Consider the following 20,000-nt stretch of genomic DNA (forward strand, 5'->3'; position numbering starts at 1 on the left):
GATCTTTATGGAAATTGCATAAGATTTTTTTTTTAAATAAATATCATTCATGGCTCTCAGATCTTTATGATTGTACCATTCAATACATTATACTAGCTATGCAGTAGATTTTCATAACCGTGATTTCTCCATCATAGGCGCAATACGACACAGTGTTCTAGACGTTTTATTCCAGCTGTGACCAGATTGATGAAGGATCTTCCAAATCAGGCCATTGAATCGGTGGAACTTTTGACATCTTCCAAATCAGGCCGTTGAATCGGTGGAACTTTTGACATCTTCCAAATCAGGCCGTTGAATCGGTGGAACTTCAAAAGTTCAAACTTTTTGTAAATACTATTATGGTTGAGCTGGTTGACTTAAGTCTCGTTTTATTGTTTGCATCCGACTGACCTATTTGAACATTGTTACTGATCATTAAATATTTCATATTTCTTATAAACCTTTATTGCCTTTCCTCACTGTTCTACTGTGCCTGTTGGAACACTTTGCCATGCAAATTTAGCATTCTGCTTTTCCAGATAGGAATGTAGCATGGTTAATAATAATAATGATAATAATAATAATAATAATAATAATAATAATAATAATAATAATAATAATAATAATAATAACAATAATAATAATAATTTCTGGAAAATTGCTTTCATAAGGGGGTTCATCTTCATTTTCATCTTCGATTCGATTGAATCGTCTGATCTGTAGTAGTAGTAGTAGTAGTAGTAGTAGTAGTAGTAGTAGTAGTAGTAGTAGTAGTACCAGATTACTTGGTGATATAACGAGTTCTTTAAGGTCCCTTAAAAACTGTCATTTACATTCATTTCTCTGATGGATGGCCTTCCCCTTTACTTTTTGTCATCGCTCCTCTGCCAAAGGGTGACTTTTATTTCTCACTCTCGGCTGCTGTTCATTGACAGAGTCCCTTATCCTCTTAATTTCTGTTTCAAAGATAAAAGTGAAAGTAACTAAGAGTACATTGTTGATTTATGCAAGAAAACAGAAACAGGAGGGTGTGCGAGACTACCGAATTGAAAGGCAAAAGCTAGGATGAAAAGATCTGCACAGGATTAAAAATCATTCAGATAAGATTTAAAGTGAAAAAGTGAAAAAGGAAGCTAAAGAAACTGATAGAAAGATAAAAGAAAAAAAAAAGACCTTACAGAGGAAGGATTCGAAAATTGCACGCATTACAATATGTTGTCTGAAGTGAGTTCGTTGAATCCTTAAAATGGATATAAGAAAGACAAAGCGACTTTCAAATTCAATTAAAATCATTACAACCTAGATCCTTGAATCTTAGAAATGTCTTCATAAAGAAAAGTTTTCTGATTTCCATTCCCTATTCTTCATAATTCGATAGATAACTTAGGCCTAGTAGAACAAAGAAGATGGAAAGTATAATATCTTAGATATCTTCACACGGTTAATTATGAATTTTGCTAGTTTAGATATTATAACATAATAGTCTTAGGACAATGACTTATCTCGGCTGGAAAGCATTGATAGCATGAACCTCTTCATTGCTCCCATCACAACTTATTAAGAAAAAGAAATCAAAGTGTTAAAGAAATCTGATCCGTATCGATTTTAGCAAAATTATTTTGGAAAGTATGAAATAATTGAAGGAATTATATGAAGTCTATATGAATTAATATTTTGGTATTCCATCTGGTTTACTTATATTTCGAATGATTATAAATTGAGTTATTACCATTCTAAATAATATGGCATATATACTGAGATGTCTTTTAAATCTACTTGTGTATTTCCTGAAAAGAAAATTTAGCGATATGCTTGTAACATTACTGTAATATGTAAATAAAAAAAAAGAAAAAATGACAAAGTAAAACCCATTTAATACAAATTTGGAATAATCTTGCTACTCTCGACACTTTTTGTAAAATCTTCTAAAAGGTCAGAGCTCCGACTTGCGTTTTCTATCATTTTCTAACAACAGCCCCCAAATTATATTTTCCGTTTCTCAAAACACATGTGCTGAAGCGATCGTTTTAATTTTCTCTGCCTTTCAATCACATGTAATTACTACTTGCATAGTATTTCCCCATTCCCCGAACAACTGTAACACCAAATGGGCAGACAAGCAGACACTAGGCAATACAGTTAATCCGTATCATTTACGAGTCATAAACGACACCTTTCAATACGAAAGGTGTTTCCACGATCGTAAAATCGAAAGAATATCACCTCAGTCAATGATATTTTTTATGCTAATGATCCGTGACACGCAACGTTCCACAATTACGTAAGGATCGTCGGGAAGTGCGAAGCTGTACATGAACAATGACCTGTCTTTCAGCAGCTGTTCTCGCTGTTTGATAATTATACTACTGGTGATAGATGAATAAATGGACAAATAATATCTTCAGATAAAAAAATATATTCTTTTAACGGGATTTCTTTTATGTCATGGATGTTATGAAAACTAAGTGCATGTCTGAAAAGAAGCAATGAACCTTACTTAAAAGAAAAACATAAACTTTTTACCTATCAGTGTGGACCACATTTGCAACAGAACGATATCAAAAGATTATGAATGATATTTATAATAAAAAGGCATATCCTTTTCCTGTTTTCTAAAAGAATCTCTAGTTTAGTATATACAATAGTTAATATTTGCACTTGTCTTAAAATTCAAGTAATCTTATAGAATTTCAAAGATAGAATTAGATAAAGCACAAATATATACGTTTATATTTTGTTTTCAAAGGAACCTTATGATATGAATACACATGAGATGCTTAACCGCATACTTTATTTTGAGCTTCTATCCTGATTTTGCCGAGGCATAACGCAGAGGTGACGAATGGTCTAATCTGCCTTATTCTTTAACGTAATTTTCAATAAGTTAGTGTTGAACATTGTAAAATTGTAAAATGCAACAGTTTTCCAGCTTTCGAAATAACCATACAAGGACTGGTTCAGTAAGATGTATTGTACTATGCTAACAGTATTTTTAGATTAATTTAGGTCTTCTGAAAGCTATTTAACTTTTATAAGGACATCTTGGCTTTTATAGTTTTAAATTAAATGTTCTTTTATTCTTTATCACAAATGATATCGCTGTCAATGACCATCGATGTCATGATGCTAGAAAACTGAAAATCGGTTAATCAGTAAAGTGAGATGAGATGTTAAAACCTGCAACATCTTCTGTGATTTCGAGAGAAAGCAGTCGGTCACCCCTTATAAGTTACCAGCCTTTCATACATCTCTGAATATCAACATCTGAAGCTACTTAGGGCTGCGTCCACTTTGGCGCTGCTTCGGCAGGTGATGACAGAACAGGCCGCGTCCACACAGGTAGCTATTCGGCAGGTGCAGGCAGGATGAAAATGAAACTGGAATCTTTTTTTGTATTGATTCCAAAGAGATCATTCACCCAAAATGCTGTTGATATGATCTAGAGCGGCCTCATTGAAATCCTTCACTTATAATTAAGTTTCAGCCTGCTCCTGCCGCCATCTGCCGAATCGATCCGCGTGTGATGCTTACTTACTTTACTTTACTTTAGGCCACAGTACTACATTGGATCCTTCTCTCTGGTTACGGTCTACTTTCCATTTGCCTACACACACCCCGAATAGTCTGGCCTATACTTTACATACTCTCCTATGTCATACGCCTGACAACACTGAGATCACCAAAGATTCTTCCCCAAGGGGTTAACTACTGCACTGTAATTGTTCAGTGGCCATTTTCTTCTGGTAAGGATAGAAGAGACTCTTTAGCTATGGTAAGCAGCTCTTCTAGGAGAAGGACACTCTTTACCATGGTCTTCCACTATCTTGGATTAGAGTTCTATTGCTTGAGGGTACACTCGGGCACACTGTTTTATCTTATTTCTCTTACTCTTGTTTCGTTTAAAATATTTCTCTTACTCTTGTTTCGTTAGATTTTTATAGTTTATATAGATGATATTTAATTTAATGCTGTTACTCCTCTTAAGATATTTTATTTTTCCTTGGTTCCTCTCCCCGCTGGGCTATTTTCCATGTTGGAGCCCCTGGGCTCATAGCATCCTGCTTTTCCAACCAGGGTTGTAGTTTAGCAAGTGATAATAATAATAATAATAATAATAATAATAATAATAATAATAATAATAATAATAATAATAATAATGATAATGATAATAATCATAATAATATATCTTCCCAGGTTTTACGTGTTCTGTCACACACGGGAATGCCCTGTTGTGGATAGCCTATTTAGAAACGTCCCTCCCTGGCGATCTGCTGGACGGGGGTCCGAGTCACGCTCAAGCTCGATAGTTTCTTATAGTGTTTGCAACCTCACCATCCCTGTGGGCTAAGGATGATGGTGTTGTTGGGGAAGCCTATAGGTTTATCTGCTGAGTCATTAGCAGCCATTGCCTGGCCCTCCCTGGCCCTAGCTTGGGTGGAGAGTGGTTTGGTCAGTCTCTAGGGTATTGCCCTGCTTGTGCATTGTTACTGTCCCTTGCCTCTGCCATTAATGAGTAACCTTTAAACCCTGCGTGAACTACAAGATTTGTTTTATACATCTTTTAAATATTCAGAGAATTATAAAGAGTAATCCACGTTAATTTGTGACTTTTCAAATCCACGACATCGTAACATTATATATTCGCTATCGCTCCCTCTACTCCTTAAACTTTTATTATTATTATTATTATTATTATTATTATTATTATTATTATTATTATTATTATTATTATTATTATTAATAATAATTGCTAAGCTACAACCCTAGTTGGAAAAGCAGGAAACTATAAGCCCAGGGGCTCCAACAGGGAAAATAGCCCAGTAAGGGAAGGAAACAAGGAAAAATAAAATATTCTAAGATGAGTAACAACGTTACTTAAGCTACTTTTTTTTTTTTTTCATTTTCCTCTGCCTCCAACTTGATTACTTTTTCTCCTTCCCGTGATCTCCGACTCCCACGGGACTCTATGCTATAAACGCTTTCTTGCTTCGTAATTCTTCACTTTCGTGGACCTGAAAAGGAGCCAGCCTACCGGTGCTGTTCTACCCCCTGACATGTTTACAACGTGTTCCTTTCGAGAGCAACTAAACTGAGTCGATCCGAAGTTCAAATGCATTTCCAATTTTTTTTTTTGCTTTACATAATAGTGATCTCTCTCTCTCTCTCTCTCTCTCTCTCTCTCTCTCTCTCTCTCTCTCTCTCTCTCTCTCTCTCTCTCAAGAGCCAAGATCTTGCTCTTCAAGTAAGGCATTCTAAAACGAAGGAGTGAATGTATCATTTCATGAAAAAATAATTCTTCAACTTCCTCTTGAAAGCCTTTATATCATCAGTCCTAATAAGTGGGAGCTAGTTATACATTCATACTTTATATTTGCCCCTTACTATGTTTATTATAATTTTTCTTCTATTCATGGGAATAACGGCTGTAAAATATGTACAGTATTGGAGAATCATTATTTGTAATTTTAGTTTTGTTCACAAAGCCAAATGACTCCCTAAAGATTTTGATTCACACCAAGGTCAAAGAGATTCTATTTGCATGGCTTTGTGATCTCAAATGTAGCTTATTTTGCCTAGCAAAAATTTTCTGGCGATTAAGTAACTCAATCACCAGATGTATCTTACAAGGGGAAAAAAAGTCGCGTTTCAATTTCCAGTTCAACACTTGTAAACAACCTCCCACGTTTGAAAAAAAGAAAAATTATTATTATTATTATTATTATTATTATTATTATTATTATTATTATTATTATTTGCTAAGCTACAACCCTAGTTGGAAAAATAGGATGCTATAAGAACAGTAATAACATTAGAATAAATATTTTCTATATAAATATACGATTATTCAACTCAAACTTCAAAAAGACAATAGTTAAAAGACCTTTCTTTAGAAAATTCAGTTTTTACCTAGTTCAAATTACACACATACACATGAACATCGTATTACTTCTATCGTAATCTGTTTTTAGAAGTTTGACCAATAGAAGGCAAATTGTTCTAGAGATAAAGACAGAATTATAGCATTCCAGTGTCAGCGAATTGGAGCTATTATCATCTTGAACTTTTGATTGTGCATTTACTTGATCTTGGTATAAATTGAGTAATGAATATTAACATGCTTAACAAATATATTTATTCTTTTTCAGGTGATGGAGACGAAGTGAAACTGAAGGAAGTCTATGATGAAAGACTCATCCTTTCCAGGCAATTCACTTCTCAGAAAACTTCAGTAACTACTGCGCATGCGTCCTAGAGTTCAAATGGAAATATCATAATATAGAAATTGAGTTTTAAAAATTCAATCTGCTTCCAGTAAAAACGGTTGCATTCATGATTCTCAAATTGTTCAGCTAATTCTACATAATTCACGGCTAAAACCAGCCGATGCGTTAAGCAACCTCAACATTATTTCGAGGAGGAGCCGTTACAAAGGAGCAGTATACTAGAGATTACTAATACTTCATCGTACTCCCAATTCTTTTTCATCATTTCAACTGACTCCAGCCTTTGAAGTTCAAGATGGGTGAGTGTTCAAATCCATTAGTTACATGTAACAACCATAACTGTTTATTGATTTTTTTTTAACTAACAATAATATTTACTTTTAGAGATTCTTAATTGACAAAAGCTGTTTCACAAGAACTTAGGGATATATAGATTTATGCTATTTTAATATTTTAATTATAATTTCTTATTCATTTATAAAGTATCAAAGCGATATTTGACAAAAACGACGATGGAACACATTTCAGTAAAATTAAAGTATAAGAACCGTGAATACGACATGATAATTTAGTTAATATTAAACTAAACATTCGTTTTTGCATCCTGAGCTATTATAGTTTTAGAAGATAAATCAAATTTTGTGAGACTACCTCATCAATAACTTAGATTTCATCATCCGGAAAGTTACAAGAATGTAAATTCTTGGGAGCTTTCAGCATTTCATAACAGTATTATTGATAACAATGAAATTCCTTGCACAAATCTCATTCATGCAACTTTGTTTGCTACGATTGGAAAAAGACCCGACTCAACGGAAACGAACAAATATGCTGACTTACAATTTAAGAACACTCACCTCGATAAGTAAGTTGCCTCGTTATTAAACCGACCGCTCGCTCCGACAGTTCATAGGCAGTGATCGGCGAAATCCAATTGACATCGTTATGCAATCATTTCTTAGCTTTGGGATATCCTTGATCCTTGTAACTTTTCCTCTTGTTCTGTGTCCATTAATGACTTTGATATCTGGGTTAGATACATTACGGAATTGCCAGTTCCTTAGGCCTCTATGTATGGAAATGCTTTTGCAATAAAAAAAAAATCTTGGGGTATTTTTATTTGAGCTGATACAATTATCATATACATTAAGCAGTGAAGTGTGATGAAACTGTATGAATGCAACTGTCTTAACGAGTGATATTTGTGAGTCTGAGCTATTTAACTTACCGAGTACTTCCAATTTTTGACCAAAAGATGGCGGGACAATGCATATATCAAAAGTCAAATTTAGAAGATTAAATAAGATAAAAAAAAAAGTAAATACAGCATACATACCCACTAACAAAAACTGTTACCATGAGTTTGCTAGTTGTATTTTTATAGTGAAGCTTATATCGGGGCGTCCGTAGTTGAGGCTAAAACAAGAAACATAGAAATAAATAAATAACAATTGGAGAGCGCTGGCAGGTCGCTTGGTAACTGCAAAACCTGGTTTAGAAGCACTTCTCCCCCAAACCCATAATTCTCGAGCATTGCCAATCCTGTCAAAAAATTCTCCCCCAATACTTTTGCATTTATAACACTACAATGCTTCATGTCTCGATTTAACTTTTCTCCCCATTTTTCCAGATCAGAGGTTTCCAGAATTGGACAAACATTTATATCTTTGATTCTTGTTGATTTTGCCACTTATTTGTCTTTCCTAGTTCTTTCGCAAGAATATGCCTATATACAAAAAGACGAAAAGAAAATCTTAAATTCAAAATCCTGTAGAGTTCCTTCAGTTTTTCCTTAGAGATTCAAGATAACTGGCCATCGCCAAAGATTTAAGTACAGTCAATATATTCGATACTCGTGTGAAAGATTTGTATCAGAAAAGTTCGTTGACATGTTTAACACATTCATATACCGATATATATATATATATATATATATATATATATATATATATATATATGTATATGTATATATATATATATATATATATAAATATATATATGTATATATATATGTATATATATATATGTATATATATATATATATATATATATATATATATATATATATATATATATATATATATATAAATTATGTACATATATGAGTGTGTACATTATGTGCATTTATATACACACACACACACACACACATATATATATATATATATATATATATATATATATATATATATATATATAAATTATGTACATATATGAGTGTGTACATTATGTGCATTTATACACACACACACACACACATATATATATATATATATATATATATATATATATATAAATTATGTACATATATGAGTGTGTACATTATGTGCATTTATACACACACACACACACACACACACACACACATATATATATATATATATATATATATATATATATATATATATATATATATATATATATATATATATATATATATATATGTGTGTGTGACTGTATGTGTGTTCATGCGTGTGTTCCTGTGTGTGCATTTAAAAGATTGTACCTCGGATTATAACGATATAACCATAATGAATTGTAAATTTTCTAATCAGAAAAAGAAATCTAATGAACCCAATATTATAGAAAGCGTTCTATATTCAAATTAAAGCCAAGGAACATATCCTGAATACTCTTGTAAAAGAAAATAACAAATCACAATGAATATACGAATATTAGAAAATACTGCCTATTAGATCCATGAAAAAAAAAGTTTCCACATTTGGTAAATTACTCGTATCAAATTCGAGGGGAAAAAAACTATCAAGATCTTGATAAATTCAAAGAATAATTTGATTGTTTGTTAGTGATGTCATTCAATTGTCATGAGCACAGAATAAACAAACAAATCCAATTATTTGCGCAAATGGAAAATCGCTCATTTATGACATCATACTACAAATGATATAAAATAAAATCAAATCCTCGTGTCATATGGAATTAAAACAGACTTTTAAAAGTATGAAAGGGTTTATATGTGAAATTTGCATGTAATTATACATGAAAAATATGGACCTTTAATTGGGGCAATGAAAATTTAATTTCTCTCAGCATGAAATTACAAACATTTTATTTTCTTCAAACAGTTATAGATAGTCTGGCCTATTCTTTACATATTATTCTCTTTTCTCATACGCCTGAAAAATACTTAAGTTAACCGAAAATTTGTTCTTCACTTAAGGGTTAACTACTGCACTGTAATTATTCAGTGGCTACTTTCCACTTGGTAAGGGTAGAAGAGAATATTTGGCTATGGTAAGTAGCTCTTTTAGGAAAGGAGCACTCCAAAATCAAACCATTGTTCTGTAGTCTTGGGTAGTGCCATAGCCTCTGTACCATGGTCTTCCACTGTCTTGGATTAGAGTTCTCTTTCTTGAGGGTACACCAAGGCACACTATTCCTTGTTTCCTTATTCCCTTTTTTTTCACTGGGCTATTTTCCCTGTTTGAGCCCTTGGCCTTATAATATCCTGCTTTTCCAATTCGATTGAAGTTCTTCATCGATATAGACATCTTCAAAGATGTTCTCTCCGGTCACGATCAGCCAGTGGCTCTTTTCAAGGAGGATCTATTAATGTTTCATTTTACTGTTATTCTTTGTATTCGTCTACATCTTATTACGTCAAAAGGTTCAGTCGATAGCGAAGAGATACTAACGAATTTTATTTCTTCCAACAAAAAACACAATGATTTTGTCTTTATCATCGATATATATTATTATAATTTTAAGGCTGATTTTTTTAATAAAGTCAGAATTGAATCTGAGCACACTTTAAGTATTAGAATATTAAAGACAATAAATGAAGACTTTACATAAACGATTTTGTGAAGATTTGTGTCTATCAGCCTTTTTGAAACCCAAAACAGATCGTAATGATTTTCTCAAAAGAATATCAACCTCAATCCTTTCGATTAACCAAAAATAATATATGAGCACTGAGAAACAGATACAATTGCAGTTGTAATATCAAATAAGCAAAGAAACCTTATATGTAGACGACCTCTCACTCTCCTCCACGAATGGCCGATACACTTCATGTTGCCCTTCAGATAAAAATGTCGAGGAAACCAGGCATTAATTTTTTTTAGCTTACAGATCAAGCATCAGCCGGGGAAGAAAATAGCAAGTTTCACATGGAAGATTTCAAAGGCCTAATGCTTGAGTTCTCGCTTCACTGACCACCCCATGGACAGGGGAACGTTGCCTCGGCTCTAATATTAGATCACCGAACCACGAACAACAGATGCTTAAGCATAACAAGGCTTTGAATAATAGAGATTGGTCGAACGTTATTTTCTGATACCGTCTTTTGGACGAACGCTATTTGCAGACACCGCCTTTTGGACGAACGCTATTTGCTGATACCGCCTTTTGGACGAACGGTATTTACTGATACTGCCTTTTGGACGAACGCTATTTGCTGATACCGCCTTTTGGACGAACGCTATTTGCTGATACAGGCTTTTGGACAAACGCTATTTGCGGATACCGTCTTTTGTACGAATGTATTTGCTGATACAGCCTTTTGGATGAATGCTATTAGATGATACCGCCTTTTGTACGAACGCTATTTGCTGAGGCCGCCTTTTGAACGAATGATATTTGCTGATACTGCCTTTTGGACGAAAGCTATTTGCTGATACCGCCTTTTGGACTAATGCTATTTGCTGAGACCGCCTTTTGGACTAGGAGCTATTTGCTGATACCGCCTTTTGGACGAATGATATTTGCTGATACCGCCTTTTGGACGAATGATATTGGCTGATACCGCCTTTTGGACGAAAGCTATTTGCTGATACCGCCTTTTGTACGAACGCTATTTGCTGAGACCGCCTTTTGGACGAATGATATTTGCTGATACGGCCTTTTGGATAAAAGCTATTTGCTGATACCGCCTTTTGGACGAATGCTATTTGCTGATACGGCCTTTTGGACAAACGCTATTTGCTGATACCGCCTTTTGGACAAACGCTATTAGCTGGTACCGCCTTTTGGACAAACGCTATTTGCTGGTATCGCCTTTTGGACAAACGCTATTTGCTGATACCGCCTTTTGTACGAACGCTATTTGCTGAGACCGCCTTTTGGATGAATGATATTTGCTGATACGGCCTTTTGGACAAAAGCTATTTGCTGATACCGTCTTTTGGACGAATGCTATTTGCTGATACGGCCTTTTGGACGAACGCTATTTGCTGGTACCGCCTTTTGGACAAACGCTATTTGCTGGTACCGCCTTTGGGACAAACGCTATTTGCTGGTACCGCCTTTGGGACAAACGCTATTTGCTGATACCACCTTTTGGACAAACACTAATTGCTGATACTGCCTTTTGGACAAACGCTATTTTCTGATACCGCCTTTTGGACAAATGCTATTTTCTGACACTGCCTTTTGGATGAACGCTATTTGCTGACACCGCCTTTTGGACGAACGCTATTTGCTGATACTGCCTTTTTTTACTAACGATATTTGCTGATACCGCCTTTTGGACGAATGCTATTTGCTGATACTGCCTTTTGGACAAACGCTATTTGCTGAAACTGCCTTTTTTGACTAACGATATTTTCTGATACCGCCTTTTGGACAAACGCTATTTTCTGACACTGCCTTTTGGATGAACGCTATTTGCTGACACCGCCTTTTGGACGAACGCTATTTGCTGATACTGCCTTTTTTGACTAACGATATTTGCTGATACCGCCTTTTGGACGAATGCTATTTGCTGATACTGCCTTTTGGACGAACACTATTTGCTGATACTGCCTTTTTTGACTAACGATATTTTCTGATACCGCCTTTTGGACAAACGCTATTTTCTGACACTGCCTTTTGGATGAACGCTATTTGCTGACACCGCCTTTTGGACGAACGCTATTTGCTGATACTGCCTTTTTTTAATAACGATATTTGCTGATACCGCCTTTTGGACGAATGCTATTTGCTGATACTGCCTTTTGGACAAACGCTATTTGCTGATACTGCCTTTTTTGACTAACGATATTTTCTGATACCGCCTTTTGGACAAACGCTATTTTCTGACACTGCCTTTTGGATGAACGCTATTTGCTGACACCGCCTTTTGGACGAACGCTATTTGTTGATACTGCCTTTTTTTACTAACGATATTTTCTGATACCGCCTTTTGGACAAACGCTATTTTCTGACACTGCCTTTTGGATGAACGCTATTTGCTGACACCGCCTTTTGGATGAACGGTATTTGCTGATACTGCCAAAAAACTGACTAACGATATTTGCTGATACCGCCTTTTGGACGAATGCTATTTGCTGATACGTCCTTTTGGACGAACGCTATTTGCTGATACTGCCTTTTTTGACTAACGATATTTGCTGATACCGCCTTTTGGACAAATGATATTTGCTGATACGGCCTTTTGGACAAAAGCTATTTGCTGATACCGCCTTTTGGACGAATGCTATTTGCTGATACGGCCTTTTGGACAAACGCTATTTTCTGACACTGCCTTTTGGATGAACGCTATTTGCTGACACCGCCTTTTGGACGAACGCTATTTGTTGATACTGCCTTTTTTTACTAACGATATTTTCTGATACCGCCTTTTGGACAAACGCTATTTTCTGACACTGCCTTTTGGATGAACGCTATTTGCTGACACCGCCTTTTTGGATGAACGGTATTTGCTGATACTGCCAAAAAACTGACTAACGATATTTGCTGATACCGCCTTTTGGACGAATGCTATTTGCTGATACGTCCTTTTGGACGAACGCTATTTGCTGATACTGCCTTTTTTGACTAACGATATTTGCTGATACCGCCTTTTGGACGAATGATATTTGCTGATACGGCCTTTTGGACAAAAGCTATTTGCTGATACCGCCTTTTGGACGAACGCTATTTGCTGATACCGCCTTTTGGACAAACGCTATTTGCTGGTACCGCCTTTTGGACAAACGCTATTTGCTGATACTGCCTTTTGGACAAACGCTATTTTCTGATACCGCCTTTTGGACAACGCTATTTTCTGACACTGCCTTTTGGATGAACGTTATTTGCTGACACCGCCTTTTGGACGAACGCTATTTGCTGATACTGCCTTTTTTTACTAACGATATTTGCTGATACCGCCTTTTGGATGAATGCTATTTGCTGATACTGCCTTTTGGACAAACGCTATTTGCTGATACTGCCTTTTTTGACTAACGATATTTTCTGATACCGCCTTTTGGACAAACGCTATTTTCTGACACTGCCTTTTGGATGAACGCTATTTGCTGACACCGCCTTTTGGACGAACGCTATTTGCTGATACTGCCTTTTTTGACTAACGATATTTGCTGTTACCGCCTTTTGGACGAATGCTATTTGCTTATACTGCCTTTTGGACGAACACTATTTGCTGATACTGCCTTTTTTGACTAACGATATTTTCTGATACCGCCTTTTGGACAAACGCTATTTTCTGACACTGCCTTTTGGATGAACGCTATTTGCTGACACCGCCTTTTGGACGAACGCTATTTTCTGATACTGCCTTTTTTTACTAACGATATTTTCTGATACCGCCTTTTGGACAAACGCTATTTTCTGACACTGCCTTTTGGATGAACGCTATTTGCTGACACCGCCTTTTGGATGAACGGTATTTGCTGATACTGCCAAAAAACTGACTAACGATATTTGATGATACCGCCTTTTGGACGAATGCTATTTGCTGATACGTCCTTTTGGACGAACGCTATTTGCTGATACTGCCTTTTTTGACTAACGATATTTGCTGATACCGCCTTTTGGACGAATGCTATTTGCTGATACTGCCTTTTGGACAAACGCTATTTGCTGGTACCGCCTTTTGGACAAATACTATTTTCTGATACCACCTTTAGGATGGCTGAAACCGCCTTATCGGTATCTCATTATATTTTTAATTTATCGTCGTCAATTTCTCCGTTAAATCGCTTAGGTTGAATTTGTGTCAGTATCACCTTGCATTTTAAAATCATCAAATTATCAAATTCTCTGTTAAATCACATGGTTTCATTTTCCAATAGTTGAATTATAAAGAAGTGACAATCGTACAATATTTATTGAAATAAACTCGATGAAAAATTAATGGTTATCATATGATGGACTTTTATTCCAAAACTGTGACTTCTTATCGGTATCTCTTTGTGTTTTAAAAGCATACATACATGCATACATACATACATACATGCATGCATGCATACATGCGTGTAAGTGTATATTTAATGTATGATTAGAAATGAATACAAAATGAAGATGTGAAAAGAGGTATAGATTTTTAGCAAAGAAAATTATGTTTGACTTAGTGGCTGAAGATACTACCGTTAGAGAGTTATTGGTTCTTTTGACTGGCCTGATAGTAAAGCATTTTTTTTTATGCAATGTGTTGAAAATCGTTCTGTTTGATCTTCAGCAGCTGGCTCTCATCATAACTTGTTGGACAACTAGAATTTTCATAAATTTAAATCATATAGTTTCATTTTCCAATGACTGAACTTGAAATGAAATGACAATCGTACAAAATGAATTGAAATATGTTCAGTGAAAAATTTATAATCATAAAATTCTCATTTAAAAGCTATGTATAACAAATTGTGAACATAATTAAGAATGAATAAAAGCATGTTTAAAAAGCTACATAATTTTGATTTTAATATAATTTTATTAATTTTAATAAGATAACTTTAATAATTTTAATAATATTTAGTTTAGTAATAATTTTGATAATGACAATATGATGGACTTTATTTTGTTCTAAGCAAATAAAACGATATGATATTACATACCAAAATTTTAACAAAGATATAAAAATCTCCATTTACGACACATGCTGAAACTAATGAAATAACAGGTTATGGTTCAGTGTCTCCACATCCACTCTATGCTTAGCAATGTGCATGTCGTTGGCAGAGAGAGAGAGAGAGAGAGAGAGAGAGAGAGAGAGAGAGAGAGAGAGAGAGAGAGAGAAATGCACGTTCGTCCTTAACAAATCAAGCGAAAGTGCAGCAATGTTGAATTTCCTCATCATTTTTCAACGCTGATAAATGATATCTTTGATTAGCATAACGGAGCCTTTGCGATGGACGCGGATGGAAAACTTTGCCAGTTTAAAACGTTTAAAGGTCGCTCATGAAGGGCAGAGGTAAGGAAGAGTGGTATTACCCTAGCGAGCTGGACAATACCCCAGAGACTGATCATATATCACATGATCAGCGCCCAAGCCCACTCTCCATCCAAGCTAGGACCAGGGAGGGCCAGCCAATGTCTGCTGATGACTCTGTAGATAGACCTATTCTCCCCCAAATCTCCCAAACCTTAGGTCACAAGGATAGTAAGGATGGTAAGGTTGCACACGCTAAAGGCACTAACGAGTCTGTGCGGGACTCGAACCCTCGTCTGGCAAACACCAGGCAGAGACGTTACCAATCAGGCCACAACAGCCCCGGTTACAGAAATAAAAAAATAGAATAAAAAAACGATGAAGGCTAATGAATATATAGACGCTGGTGGAATGAAGAGGAAACAATAATGCTGGAAAAAAGTTTTCATAAATTGCCTCATGGACCAAACTGATCTGCAGATCTAGGAGACTCGTAAATCTGTCCAACTGCAGGCATAGCACAAAACAATAAATTATTCGAAAATAAAAACTCATGAAAAAATAGGATGAACCAGAAAAATGGAACAATTAAGGGCCATGAAACTATTTAAATCAAAAGAAACAATGTGTATCTGTAACACAATATATCGATTAAAATGATCTTGTGGAAGTCGACAAAAACTGAAATCCGCCATATTATTACAACTTTCAAAAGGATTATTATTATTATTGAAATGTAGAAATTATTAAAATCATTATTATCAAAAGTATTAAATATTTTATTATTGTTATTATTATTATTAGTATTATTATTGTTGTTGTTGTTGTTATTAAAATTATCTGCATTTCCTTGGGACGATAATAAAAAAAAAAAAAATTAATAAGTATTAGAAAGTTTCTATAGATATGGAATACCTGTGATTATTTAATTATTACATTTTGCAAATGAAAAAAATGTTAAGTCAATTCCACGCATCCACATGTCCATAAAAGCAAATAAACACTCATTTTCAAGGTTTAAGTCATTAAAGAAACAAATTATAACTCAAAGTAGCTGTTTCTTCATGACATAATGGAACGAATTGAATTATTGCTCAATGCATGGAAATAATAGACAATGCAAGGAAATATGCATCTGCATAACATGATTGAAAAACTCGGCTGGATCATAGCTGGTGATTATAATTGCAACTTGAGAAATGCACGGCCAATGCGCTCGCATTGCACCGAAATGCCATCCCTGCAGTGGTACATTATTCCAATAGAATTCTGTGTGCATGACGAGAAAAGAGCAGCCTTTTTTTTTTTTTTTTTGTAGAAAAGCAGAGGAAATGACGTGAAATGACCCAGTGAACAATGCAACAGACGCAGCTTAGAGAGAGAGGAATGAACTGGGAACAAAGAGGACTATTTTGTCGAACTTTGGCTAATTTGGAAATCGTTCGAAGTTCGCCTATGAGGAATGATTGTTGAAGGAACGAGTAAAAAAAAAAAGCGTATTGGAAATTGCTGCTTCCGATGTCGATTTGCCGTTATGCTAATTCCAATTGTGGGTGATTCGTCGACTTTCCATATACTGTATATATATATATATATATATATATATATATATATATATATATATATATATATATATATATATATATATAGAGAGAGAGAGAGAGAGAGAGAGAGAGAGAGAGAGAGAGAGAGAGAGAGAGAGAGAGAGAGAGAGAGAGATCCAGGAAAAGCGTGAACTTTTCGATTACGAGGCCGTCATTTTTCCCTTCCATATCTAAAAGGAGAAATGCAGATATCCAGCGTTGCAGAAATTGCTAGACTTCCAGATTTCACATGCTTAACGATAAATAATATTCTCACTTAATATGAAGGTGCTAGAGATAGACATTTTTATTTGGTATTTTATTACACACTGATGGGGAATGAGATTGCCTTCTTGAATATAAAAACGGGAGAGATTTCATTAATATAAGATTTTATATTGAGTCTTTTAATGTTTCTTTACTGTATTCCTAGATTTAAACTGAATAGTTTAACTTTTCGGTACAAAGATAGTAAACTTTTCTTAGATTGCCTTGAATGGTCATGGAGGTGTGATCCCAAATGGTCCTTTTTTTTTTTTTTTTTTCTTAAGCGATCTTTTTTTCTTTTTTTAAGCGATTTTGTTTTACCTACTGGAGAATTGTTGATTTTACCACATTAAATTAGTGTTTTTAACTCTAACCATGCCGATTACCGCCCAGTCTATAAAACAATGTTATCAAAAACTATTATATCTGTTGGCAAGTCAGAATGGATAAGCTAAAAGTAATCGTCTGTTCCGTATTCTGCAGTTTTGACTTTCGCAATAGTTTTTAAGCTTGTGATGCTCTTCTTACAATTTCCAGTGTTGAGGAGACATCCCTTGATTATCGTCAGGAAGTTAGTATAATTCGGCTTGACATTAGTTCTGTCTTTGTCCGCGTTAATTATGATACCCTTGTTTTCGACCATAAACATTGAATTCTGAATCATTAGATTACAAAGAATACTTGTTGATGGAAATCACAGCGAATACTAGACTGAAATACTAAATGTCTCAGGTTAGTTTTCTTAACTATTTAATTTTATATGAAACATACACCCGTTGAGATACTACCGCTAGAGAGTTATTGGGTACTTTGACTGGCTAGACAGTACTAATTTACATTGGACCCTTTTCTCTTGTTACGGTTCATTTTCCTTTTGCCTACAAATGCACCGAATAGTCTAGTGGCTCTAGCCTATTCTTTACATATTTTCCTCTGTCCTCATGAACCTGGCAACACTGAGATTACCAAACAATCCTTCCTCGTTTAAGGGTTAACCACTGCACTGTAGTTGTTCAGTGGCAACTTTCCTCTTGGTAAGGGTAGATGAGAGACTTTAGCTATGGTAAGCAGCTCTTCAAGGAAAAGGACACTCCATAATCAAACCATTGTTCTCTGGTCTTGGATAGTGTCATAGCCTCTGTACCATGGTCTTTCATTGTCTTGGGGTAGAGTTCTCTTGCTTGAGGGTACACTCCTCGGGCACAATATTCTATCATGTTTCTCTTCCTCTTGTTTTTTAAAGTTTTTATATTTTAATGTTGTTACTGTTCTTAAAATGTTTTACTTTAATTGTTCATTACTTAGCTTGTTTCCTTTCCTCATTGGGCTATTGTCTCTGTTGGAGCCTCGGGCTTATAGCATCCTGCCTTTCCAACTAGGTTTGTTGCTTAGCAAGTAATAATAATAATGATAATAATAACAATACTACTACTACTACTACTAATATTAATAATAATAAGAGGGCTAATAATGATAATAATAGTAATAATAATGATAAAAATATGGCTGTTGCTACTCATTCAATTGATCCCATCCCCTGAATGTAGGCCTTTGGTGGCTGAATCCCTGAACAGAGATCTAGCTGAATTAATGATGGCGCAAATTATGGGGGATAAATTTAAAGCCCAGAAAACCTCAAATGATAAATGTAAAGTAGGTCCAGTGCTATGAATCTTCCCTAACTAGATCTCTTCATTGGCAATGTTTCTTTAGTTACAGAGAGCGCATTTAAAATTTTTATTAATTTTATTTCTTTCATTAGGAAATATACATTTACAATTGTTACCATTTATAATATATATCATCATCATCATCTCCTCTTACGCCTATTGACTCAAAGGGCCTCAGTTAGATTTCGCCACTCGTCTCTATCTTGAGCTTTTAAATCAATACTTCTCCATTCATCATCTCCTACTTAATGCTTCACAGTCCTCAGCCATGTAGGACCTGGGTCTTCCAACTCTTTTAGTGCCTTGTGGAGCCCAGTTAAACGTTTAGTGAACTACACTAATCTCTTGGGGAGTGCGAAGAGCATGCCCAAACCATCTCCATGTACCCCTCATCATGATCTCATCCACATATGGCACTTGAGTAATTATATACACATAATTATGTATTTACATGAATAATTTTTTTACTTATCATATACTGTATTCACAAATGTAACTTTTACTATTCATCTAAATATGTTTTCAAGTTAAAAACATGTCGCGTGACTCTTGATTGTAAATTTAATTTTGAGAAATACCCGACTTATCTCTTCTATCGGACAAAGAATTCGTATATTGGGAAGATATTTTGAGGCCTATCTTTCACTAGGAAATTTTTTAATTCCCTTTTTTTATGCAATGTGTTGAAAATCGTTCTGTCTAATCTTGAGCAGCTGGACAACTTGCGTGTAGATTTATTATTATTATTATTATTATTATCATTATTATTATTATTATTATTATTATTATTATTATTATTATTATTATTAGTACTACTACTACTACTTGCTAAGCTATAACCCTAGTTGGAAAAGCAAGATGCTATAAGCCCAGGGGTCCAACAGAGAAAAGGAAAGGAAAGGAAACAAGGAAAAATCGAATATTTTAAGACCTGTAACATTAAAATAGATATTTCCTATACAAACTATAAAAACTTGAATAAAACAAGACGAAGAGAAATGGGTTAGGAGAATGTGCCCGAGTGTACCCTCAAGCAAGAGAATTCTAACCCAAGACAGTGGAAGACCATGGTACAGAGGATATGTATATATATAACCATCCTTTACATTCATATTTTCTCAGACTGTACCATCGACCACAGTGTTAGGTATTGTACAGTTAACAT

General features: G+C 34.8%; 1 protein-coding gene across 2 annotated transcripts in view; it reads left to right on the forward strand.

Annotated features, from left to right (window-relative positions):
• Window positions 1–20,000, forward strand: part of LOC137644046 (uncharacterized) — a 303,711-nt gene that overhangs the window by 155,239 nt on the left and 128,472 nt on the right. For both annotated transcript variants that reach the window (XM_068376949.1, XM_068376948.1), the window contains exon 2: window positions 6,129–6,505. In XM_068376949.1, the coding sequence (XP_068233050.1) occupies window positions 6,502–6,505 (4 nt within the window). In that variant the 5' untranslated portion in view covers window positions 6,129–6,501. The remainder of the gene's footprint in view (window positions 1–6,128; window positions 6,506–20,000) is intronic.

The sequence above is a fragment of the Palaemon carinicauda genome, chromosome 7, assembly GCF_036898095.1.
Source record: "Palaemon carinicauda isolate YSFRI2023 chromosome 7, ASM3689809v2, whole genome shotgun sequence".
In the NCBI taxonomy this organism is placed as follows: Eukaryota; Metazoa; Arthropoda; class Malacostraca; order Decapoda; family Palaemonidae; genus Palaemon; species Palaemon carinicauda.